The sequence below is a fragment of the Homalodisca vitripennis genome, chromosome 1 (assembly GCF_021130785.1).
Source record: "Homalodisca vitripennis isolate AUS2020 chromosome 1, UT_GWSS_2.1, whole genome shotgun sequence".
NCBI lineage: Eukaryota > Metazoa > Arthropoda > Insecta > Hemiptera > Cicadellidae > Homalodisca > Homalodisca vitripennis.
This window is the reverse complement of record NC_060207.1, coordinates 11,889,506-11,901,519: the sequence shown is the minus strand read 5'-3', so window position 1 is coordinate 11,901,519 and position 12,014 is coordinate 11,889,506. Positions and strand designations below refer to the sequence as shown.

Here is a 12,014-nt window from a genome sequence, read left to right as displayed (position 1 = left end):
GTTTGATTAATAAACAAATTGGTATTCTTACTCAACGCTTGAAGATACTAAGACATTATTGCTGCTTTATGATCTGTGATACGTTCTTTATTATTATATATACTTTATATGTGTATAAAAACAAAATTACACCCTCACAGTTTGGGGGAAAGGTGTTTTGTACCAGAATTTTGGTTACAGACTGTAAGGAAAAACACAATATAATAATCTTTAGGGTAACTATGTAATAAAAATAACAAACAGCATTAGACAAATACAACTATTTTTCTTTGAATTGACAAATGTACATTAAGGCATTTAATCAAAATTTAAACAAATATATATGTACACTGTTAAATAAAATTATATATACATAAACTTTACATCATTCACCACGAACACGGGAATGTGAACTCCACTTATAGACTGTGACTAATTTACCATGACTTAGTAATTTATATTACAATACAATTCAATAATTCTATTAGATATAACATTTTCAGTGTTCTTAAATGTCTCATGTCATAAAGCTAAATTGTAGAAAAATATCATAAGTATATTTGAATGCACATAATGGAAAAAGATAAGCTAGACTACTGTAATTTACAAATAATAACATAGTTTTTTATTACATCCATTTAACAAATCACATAAAAATAAACAAAATTAGCACTGAAATATTATTGTTCTGCTTAATATATGAAACAGTGTATAAAGTTACATTGATATCAGTATTGAGGACCTCTTTGAATTCAAAATTAGTTTTAAAACTTTAATTGATTTATTAATAGTAAGTTTTGTAATAATAAAAGAACTATGTAAGCTACAAGAATTGCTTGTTTCGTGAGATTGTATGAAAACATTAAAAACCTTGAACATTAAATCTAATTTTAACTCTGTTGATACAAATACAGAAAAAATGTTTTTACAAAAGCTTTTGCCCTTTTGTTCACACCACGTTGCTACAACAGATCAGTCAAACCCAAATGTAGTTATTACTATACCCAAAAGTCAAGGTTAAATAAAGTATCCCCTAAAACACCTTGAACATTTACTTGTATGGTATGGAGAAAATCAGAATAGAGAATAGAGTATGGAGAGAATCAGAAAGACAGAACATATCCGATCACATGAATATTGCTAATGATAAATTTAAGTCATTTCAGATATATCTGGAGAATAGTATTTCAGAAACAATGTATTTACTTGAAAGAAAACTGTTTCAACATTTGCAGCTAATGTGTATGTGAGTCTATTGAACCTGTAGTTGGAAACCATATTCAAAATAAAACTCTGAAATCGAAAAATCTTTTTTATTAAGTTTTTATTGCATGGAATGATTCTCCAATACAGAAAGCATCAAAAGTACTGAAAGATTCATTCAATTGGGCAGACACGTCTATTGAGCAGGAAATACCACTTTACCAAATTTCATCAATCATTTAAAGATATTTAAAACATCAAAAGTAATTGACAATATCTACAAGGATTCTGAATGGTTGAGCATCTTTAATTTTATTAATGGATCAATAATTCTTTAATTTGTATTACATTCTAAATGCAAATTACCTTAAATAAATTTGTATACAGTTAATGTTTTTATATGAATGATAAGAGTCATAATAAAACATTTTCAAGAGAGAATTTTTTAAGTATACAAATACACAACTTTATTACTTCTTAGATGGCTTTTAATTTAAATTGACTAATGCCCATTAAAAAAATTATTTTGACGTTTATTCATATTTTGTTAGTGTAGTTATGTCTGCTAGACTTATTTATTGAAAAATAAACATTTATCACACCTATTTCTATTTATAAGTTAAATTATATAAAACACACAATAGTATTGAAAAATACTTGTACTGGGGAAATTTACCTCTTTGAAATAGTGCTCTGGGAAATTTTGTGTGGTCAAACATATAATTCAACCCTGTCAAAAACTACCAAACTTGTCATAACTCCAGTTTACAGAATATCAGAATTTTCTGATGAAATTTATTTTGATTCCTCCAGAGTGAAGCCTACCCTAATGTTAAACTCAAGGACTTGGACAAAGAAATAAATTCAAACATAAAAAAGAGTAGTAATGCTAAAACAAGTTTAGAGTGTAGAAATATTTCAAATAATCAAGTGTCCTTTATTCTACATTTCCTTTTCAAACAAGCTGTTAAGTCCTATGTAATCAAATACCAAAACGAAGAAATAACTATAATGTAGTCATACTTTTCTATGAATTTGTTTCCTGTTGACTAAATCCATTAAAACTAAAAGTACCTTGTATTAAATTACAGACAACACTTTGTTCACAAATTAAAACTTAAATTATATTATGTTCACAAATAAAAATGTAACTTTGCCAATGCCAAGCTGTTGTTTCATAGCACCTTCCCTAATTATTACAAATTCAGAACAATCCATACATAATCAAACTCCCACCTTTTCACAGCCATCCTTTGACAATATTCTTATTCACATTATCCACTGTGTGCCAGAAATACATTATTTACACTCACATAAATTCTTGCATAGTAAAACACCCACAAAACTAAATAGCTGTGTGCAAATACATAAGAAATCTATTTTCACTATAACTAGAACTTAGTAAAACATGAAAGTGCACTCCAGTCAGTATTGATCCAATATACTGTTTTAAAGTATTATAAAGAATAACATAATAATACAAATTACAATATTGCCAAAACACAATAATTGGTACTTGATTTTCAAATTTTTTAAACTATTTATGGTTACACTGAATGTTATAAATTTAATAAAACCTTCAGATTGAAATTAATTAATGTTACTGTAACTTTGTATAATTAAATTAACGAATTACATTATGAAAAATTAATGAATTACATTATGAAAAATTAATGGACTCCGACTTTACCGTACCTTCTGTAAGATATAATTTTATCCTAACAACTTTTATTAATCAATTCAGTTTAAGAGATATTGTGAAAATTACAAAACATCCATATATGAACAAATTTCCAGTCAAAGTAGTAAAATTAGCACCCTTAAAGATACAAATGGATCCTGATTTTTACATTCCAAGCTCAAAATAGACCTGCTGATCAATTATTAGGGGTGTTTAACTGCCCTACAGTGGTCCTGAACTATACTATAAAAAGCGAAACATGTGTATACCATAAATATAAATGAATACATTCAGAATCTACATATAGCTATTCATCAAATGAGATAGAAATAAAAGCCAATAAACAGAATTCTCCTAAAAATGGTATGTAACAGAGAAATTGCAAGAAGATGATAATCTTATCATTTATAATAAATAACATAATAGCAATAATAACAGTGCTGTAGTGAGAATATCAATATTTACAACTTCGTGTAGAGCTTGCAAACATTGCTAATTTGGTACAGTAAGTTCGGTAAAAGTTGTCTGTGACAGGTAATCTAAAGAGTCTAATTAGAAAGCATCACCAAATTAATAGAAAGCAGGCTTGTCTGTCATCCACCATCAATAAAGCATGTTAGAAATCTACATTTATAAAAAATATAACAGCTTTGGATAAATTTAATTTCTTGATATAGAATCTTTATATTATTATAAAGTATTATTATTATTTATAAGAGTACATTATAAAAGAATCATGATTTAGTTTTAAAAACAAAACACGATCATTCCTATGCTTTAAGTACTACCATTATATAAAACAGACATTTTTATTCTTACTCCAGCAATAATATTTAATATCTTAGTAGTTTTTCACAATCATATTACTAAAAAAAATTTAATAATTTTTCAAATGCTATGTGATTTGAGATTTTTAAGCTGTAATATAAAATTTCCAGTGCTCATTGTACTCTTTTAGGGTAGACTTTAATAAGCAGCCTACACTCGTTATTCGATTGCTATTATCGAATGGATCGATTGCTTTTATCCAAAGGATAATTCGATATTACAATTTTTCTAACTTAATGTGTAAGATATTTCTTACAAGTGACAAGATTTGTTTAAGTAGCTTAACATATGGGTTTGGTTCCTGGTAAAACATGGGGAGAATTCTTTCCTCCATTTCACAAAAGCGGTTACTTATTGCTATCTAAGTTGGTTTTTTTTATTTTGTATTGATATTGTAAAATCTGTGTATTTAAATATACGGGATTATTCTTGTTACAGTAATTTATTATAACTCTTATTGTCTACGATTTTTACATATATCGAAATGTTCGATAATAGCAATAATCGAATAACGAGTGTAGGCCGCTTATTAAAGTCTCCCCCTCTTTTACTGTTTAGTAATTGTACATCAATAATTTTTAATGGGTTGGGAATGAAAATGAAAATACAATTTAATTTGAAGTCTTAAGATAAAATCTGTACAATTTATTGTCTTTTATCACATGTTATCTTTATGGATTTCTTTTGAATTAATAATAAATGTAATAAGTGCAGGAGATCTATTGTTTTTATGTAATTTTAAAACCATTGCAACAAACACCATCATAAGCGTTACAGCAATTTCTAATTTCTGTGTAACTGACACAAGTCTGTGGACTTTGGAGACACCCAGAAAAACTTGACATTGAATGTGAAATCTTTCAAATAAATGAAGGACGTCAATTTCATTTTGGTTTGCCTATATTGAAGTATTTGTTTTCTTAGCAGTAAGAAAATTTGTTTGATTGTTAAATTATATGAAATTTATTTAAAATTATATAAAATGACTGTGTTTTGTAGTACACATTGATATCAACCTGAGATCTATGTTGGCAATTACCAAAAAAAATGAAGTTTCAACAAATTTAAATACAGTACTTCTATTTTATACACTTTTTAAAGAATACAATGGTGAATACTTTGCATAACATACGGTGCATGTAAAGTGTGTATATTTTGTTATTTTAAATTTTTGGGTTGTAATTACAATAAATCTACGGAAGAGATTTAATTTTACTCCTTGTAATACTCCGTTTGTGACTTTTTTTGTCATTTTAATGAAATCTAATATTTTAGTGAGAAAGTATACAACTTACTCCAATTATGGTTTGAAATGAAAGCATAAAAATAATTTGTGAATTCAATTTAAATTGTTTCAGACTAGTATTTAAATAAAGTGCTTATCACACAGCATATCTACTTTCCCTGATGCTTAGTGAAACTTGTATCGGATCATTATTAAATAGATAGTATTTACATTTAGAATACTTGTGTACACAGTGTAGCCTACTACTTTACTACAGCAATTTCGGATTCCACATAGACATCTGATTCAGTTATAAAAATAAATAACAGTAGTCTAAATAAACCAGTATGTTCTTACGTAGAGAAACTTAATACCATTTCTTGAACATTCAACAGTATTTCCTAATAAATAACAAATGGTCAGATAAAAATGCAGTCATGTACAGAATTTACACGGCTTAGCAAACTTGAGATGACTAAGTTTCCCTCACTTCACGACAACTGGTGCCGACGGTATTACTCATTATCCACGTTTCACTGTGACAAGTCAGATCATGTTGTGGGCGAGGTCGGAGTCACTGGGTCCATGTTGATGGTTGTGACTGGCACAGGAGGAATTAGTGGTGTCGTCGGTAATGGAACCACCGGTATCGAGATTGCTGCATCACCTTTGTTTCTGGGTGACTTTACTTGGGGATGTTCCACTTTACTAAGACGTTCACTCAGTGCTTTTAAAGCTATTTGCCTATGTAGAAAAAAGCAACATTAATCTAAGCTATATCAAAAAAGAATGAAAGCTTTACATAAACAAATTTCATTGATTTCACGTTACAAAAATTGTAATGTTCAGTACAGTGAAATAACGATTATATACAATACATGATATGAGTTAATGCCATGCTAATTTTCTATATTGGAACAATTGCTTCTTTGATATGAATATGCTATAATTTGAAATGAAATACTGTATGTTACAGTGAAAATAACCAACAAAACTACCATATATTGAAAGACAAGCAACTTTCAGAGTAATGGTTAACGAATCAGGACAATGGTGACATAATAGATTAATGTTTTAATCTATATTTTAAGTCAATACGATACTTTTATGTTTTAACCTTTGAGTGACAGGTAATTGTGCGCTTTCTCCAAACACTTTTTTAATAACACATACTTATTACAAACCACCGGAATGTAACATGTGTATTTTACACAACATATTGAACTGAATACTGTAAAAAAAAACAATAACAAAATGAATGTAACATCAAGTTGACTTTCGACCATTTAATACTCAGCTTAAATAAAACAAATACACCGGAACCCTGATATAAGCCAACAAGATGGAAAAGCCCATCTCCAATAAACTAATTGTAACTTAAAGTTAACTTTTAACCGTCTGATATTAAGCTACAGATAAAACAAAGACATCACTAGAATCAGTGACTCCTTGTGAATTCAGTGGTTAACTCATGACTATACGATCATTGCCACTATTTGACTATTATCCACACACACACACACACACACACACGCACGCACGCACGCACGCACGAGTGCACACACACACACACATATATATATATATATATCAGTTTCCAAAATGTGTGTTTACCTTCACAATAGTGGCAATGTCTTGTTTATTAAAAATATAATGAACAATATCAACAATCTAAACTTTTGATCAAAAACTGCAGCCAATTGATATTTTTAAAATGGTATAAATTTTAATTTGTACAATATTAGGTACTTTGGGATTATACCGACCACACCAGTATGAAGAACACAAAAATATAAATTTATAGAAACAAACATGATAGAATGAAAAAACAACTGTTTAATTACAAAATTACAAGCATTTCCAGATATTGTGATCGGTATTGTTGTCGCTGTTATCTTATCTTTCTCGAGAATCCTGATTAGGACAGGGCACGGCATCACATGATTTGCACGGTACATAATTGCCTTTCCATTACAATTCAATTTATATTTCTGATCAGCCCCTCTAGAATTTGATATTTTACTGATAGGTACTATCTCGAGGGATGTTTTTCTTTCATCGACATCAGCGCGAAGGCATGGCACTCGCATTTTGGGTGGCGGAGTGTGATCAAGAATAAAAACAAATTTTGAGTGTTTTTTCAATAAAGAGTTTAGTTTTAGTTTGATCATGTTTGTTTTTATTGAATTTTTGTGTTTGGAGAAATGTAGAGGTAAAACACGGAAGTACAACAAAGCGATGCACCAGCTGAACGGGCCGCGAGACTCTGCAATCACGTTATCTACTAGACCGCTCGACTTTGACCTCTGTCTGAGGGTGGGGAGGGGTTTGCGATAAGACGATTCCTGTTTTATATTGACGAAATATTGTTACACGCTAATCTAGTAATCAGTAGAAGCAAAATGTCAAATAACGATTCATGTCTGGGTGTGGTCGGTATAATCCCAAAGTACCCAATATTAAATTATATTACATAAACAATAAAATATACTGAGCTCAAATTATTTGTTGCAGGCTAGTGGAACTTATTTCGTTACTTTTTAACTGGTTTCCGATAATCTGAGATTTACTGTACTCCGATACAAATCCTATAACCCAATGTAAAAATGAGAATGAACATTTAAGTTATTGTATAGAATAAAAGTATATCTCTGTCAGAAAATGTTATTACTTTAATCTAAAACTAATGTCAGGAGGAAGCTGACATTCTCTCAGAATATACTGCTGTTCCCTCCCACTATGTGATACAGTCTCCACGTGTTTCCTCTGATACAGTGTATCAATGACCTCTAAATTAGTTTTTAACATAATTAATGTGGGATTGTACATGTACACTATAAATAATAAGTTTGACAATATCATAACAGTCAGTTAGGCTACTCATTACAAGAAAACTTACATATTCACTTTCTGTGATCACATACAACAGTTTTTCATGAACTGTAGTAGTAATAACAAAATATTACTTTACCTCCTTCTCTCCATGTCTTGGGGGTCGTTTCCGGGCAGAGTTACAGTTACACCTGTAGGAGCAGCCGCTAGATCAAACTTCCTAACAGTTTTACGGCACAGTCCAATGCGTACCAGTCCTACATAGATTGTGTTGCTAACCACACTTATTGGTGGTTGTAGAACATTCGGGAAGAAGCTGGAACAAACAATATTAAATATGATACATTTTGTAATCAGGATCAGATTAAACTTGCATTACCAAACCAAAAGGTTTCCTTATCGGGAACCAAAATAAATTGCAGTGTTAAAAAGCCCGCACTGATGGCCAGGAGGCATTTCCGATTGGTACTTTCCCAACCTCAGATTCATGTCCCAGGTCGTCCAACTTGTCTGACGTCACATCACGTTGGTCGATAACATAATAACAAACAACAATAATCAATACTTGGTAACAAACAGTAGATAGGTACAGAATGGCTATTTCCTCACCGACATTGCTTAATTTTGGAAGGCAGAAAACAAGAACCGATCATTATAATAACATACCATTTTCACAGTAAATCAAATAGTCAGTTCTTTCTAATAATTTAGTTTTTTTAGGTCTCTGGTAAGAAAAACTCTTTCCAAAATGGTGTTCTCTGGATAATACCAAAGTACACTTTCCTCTTCAGTTTGAGGTAAAAATAATTATTTATGATTATAAATTAACCAAGCGCACGACAATCAATGAAAACAAAAACCAAAACAACAATTAATTATTTGAAAGTGACAGGTGATTCATCTATCTAGGCCTAATTGAAGGGCTGCTCATCTAGTATTTTTCGGTTCATTAAGAAACAAGGAAAGTACTAAAACCCTGTAGTGAGGTTTATTTTGGTTCCCAATAAGGAAAACTCATCCAAATAGTGGCTACTGGATAATACCAAAGAACCCTTTCTCAACTATAGTAATTTACAACTAATTACTGCCAGCTCTCTTTAATATATTAAATAATAATTTGTTCAAAATAAATTCAAACTAAGCAAAATCATTTATATGGTATTTGAGAAATGGCCATGTGTACAATTTGGCGATGGACACACAATTTATTTGTGTCACAAGCTGTCAAACATGTTTATTCTTAAAAAAAATCTAAACAGTAACTAAACTTTACTTTTTGTTACATTAAATAAATAAACATGGCCTGTATTGTTGTTTATTAATCAATAATTTATCATTTTCTTAGGTGAAAGTCCAGCTGAACTATACTGTAATTTGAATATCTCGGAATTTGTAATTCAGTTTTGGAAGTTTAGATAATCAGAAATATTGATGATTCGATTGTTATGGTGACCAATTATTACGCTGCAGCCAAAATAAAATATTATTTTAAAAACTATTTCCAATATTGAAAATTGAATGCGTCACAGCAAATCGAACGACCAATGACAAGCAGATGCCTGAGGTAATCAGTCGATCAACTGCCATAGCTTACAATGACTAAATCACAGTATTTCATAGTGTCACAAGGTTAACTAGGCTAATTCAACATAGAAATGATTTGGAAACCTACCTTGCAAATGTAAAATTATCTGCCATGTCACCTCTGGAGCCATTAGTGTGGTACTGGTAAAATCTTAAGTAAGTCCAACTTACAAGCAGTCCAGAGGCAAACATTGTTGGATTGGTCCTTTCACAAAACCCAACAAGCCACAATAAAATGTAAATAAAAAGAATTAACATCGGAACATTTCTATTTGTTATTTTACCAAGTGGTGTCTTCACAATCAAATGATCAGGCATTATCTGTTTTACTGCTACTGATATGCCAGCGATGTAACCAGAGAGCCCGTGAATATGTGTGGTAAATAACAAATCGGTGTTGAAAGTACACATATACAAAAATAAGTAGAAGATTGAGCTTAGCAATGCTACACCAACATTCACAATAGCAAAGAAAGTCACCATTTCAAATGCACCCCACAAAGGCTCAATCAATTTACCACAAAGTCCAACGGTGATGATATCAACACAGACTTCCCAAAAATGAATTTCCAAAAAACAGTAAGTAAAGGCTGTCCATATCCAAAACACTGGAGGCAGCAGGTAACCTGGAGTGACACTGATCACTCGGATTGCTTCATCCGAAAATGATAGAATGTATGTGAAAATAACAACAATACATATGAACTTCACAAAAACACTTGTATTTCCTAGAAGTGCAAGAAATTGTTGCCTAATATATGGAACATTTCTACTTAAGACTTTTAAAGCCGCCATTTTCAGCGACAGAACAATACGAATACACAGAAACAGAGAAGCAAACGAAAGCGACACCAGACCATATGTTTTAAGATGAGTGACAGCATTTTTTTTTATACGACTTTCTAACCATTGTTTTTAACAGCCCTTTCACATATGATCACAGCCATTTCGATTTTGAAATTCTGCTATATTTTACTATAACTATTCTTTGCATGTAGTAACTGTTAAAAAGATAATATGGAGTGACTTTTACAAGAAGGAAACTGGAACCATAGTCTTTGTCTGTAACTTACTGATCATATATTTTGTTTTCAGATAATGTTGATAATGTGTGACAGGCCTTCCAATTTAATTATATAAATGGGATGTATAGATTTAAAAAACATCAAGCTGCTGAGAAAACTAGATATTAATAGAAAACTTGTTTTAAAGAAAGTAACATTAAAAAAAAAATTAGAATTGGGATTCAATATTATGGTAAACTCTATGTACGTATTACACATGTATGCCTGGTTCTTTTCGAAAAGTGGTATTATTCTTGGTTGCTTCTCTGCAGATTAAGAGATGAACATGCTGTCAGTAGATAATGTAGCACCCGAGTCTAATTATTTATACGCTAAGAGTATTTTACTTATAATTAGTTCTAGAACTGTCAAAAACCTGGATAATTTAAAAAAGAGATACTATTGTACGGAAATATTGTTAATTAATGAGGTGTATTCTTATCACTAACTCAACCAATGTAAAACATATTTCATTCGTAGTAATATAAGCACTTTAACGACTGTGTCGATAGTGGATACAGGCAACATAATGTAAAGGATGAAAATTATCATTAATAAATTACTACCGCTTCTACAGACAACGCCTGTAACAGCTCTTTGGACCATGACATCTCACTCTGTGGAAAGAGGGTTTTAGATAATCGATAAAAATTGCGTAATTAAAAGACACAGGTTTATAAAATATTACTAAAAATAAGGATAATCCTAAGGATTCTTCGTAAAGATGAATAATGTTATATATATATATATATATATATATATATATATATATATATATATATATATATATATATATAAAACATACATACTTAATGTATATAAAACAAGATTATTAATCTTTACGAAGAATTCTTACGGATATCCAGGCGAAAGTGAACTCAGTTTGTGTTTAATTGCATCCAATAGATGAAGAAGAAAATTGTGCTACCAATGTATTAATTGTAAAAATCGATGGCATCGGTCTTACTACACATATTTGTATATCTATAGTTAGCCACTACGATGCTTTATTGGCTTAGTATTTTAAGGAAATTGTACCGCCATTTGATGACAAAATAAGATTTCAGACGTAGGGCATTGTGATGTGTCTGTTTGTAAGCACGATAATTTTCAACAGAGTAATTTAGAGGGATAAAATTTGGTGGAAATCCACCTCTACTACATCTATTTCGAAGTTGAAAGTGGTATAAACTTCGGTCTATTGGAAGTCGCACATTGCGCCAGAATATCCTGTCTCCTGTAGGGCAAATGCGAAGTCTCCCAAGCTTACTTGAAAATAACCCTAAGGAAGTCTGGCTATTTTTAACCTTATGTAGCTGAGAAGCAAATTCAATAATAGCGATAAGACTGGTAGTGATCGAGAACTTTAAACTATAGACAATCTTTTCAAAACATACCTTAACATCTTAATTATTGTTTAATACTTATTAAAAGAACCCTACTAAACGTAATTTACGAAATAAATATCAAACAAGCGTAGCATGCACAGTAGGTACAGCTAACATAGATAAAGATAATCTAATACTAGTAAAATCAATAAGATATATAACAAAAATAACCTATTATCATACATCAGATTGACTTTTCACAGCAGAGTAAATATTTAATGATAACAACA

At 30.5% G+C, this 12,014-nt stretch overlaps 1 protein-coding gene across 1 annotated transcript; it reads right to left on the bottom strand.

The window, feature by feature from the left end:
* Positions 1 to 201: 201 nt before the first annotated feature.
* LOC124357180 (transmembrane protein 115) lies at positions 202 to 10,177 on the bottom strand. The gene is made up of 3 exons (XM_046808704.1): positions 9,421 to 10,177; positions 7,888 to 8,064; positions 202 to 5,660 (listed from the first exon to the last, which is right to left on the bottom strand). Exons 1-3 carry the CDS (start codon positions 10,125 to 10,127, stop codon positions 5,468 to 5,470), a joined length of 1,077 nt encoding a protein of 358 aa, XP_046664660.1. The 5' UTR covers positions 10,128 to 10,177; the 3' UTR covers positions 202 to 5,467.
* Between the last annotated feature and the right edge of the window lie 1,837 nt (positions 10,178 to 12,014).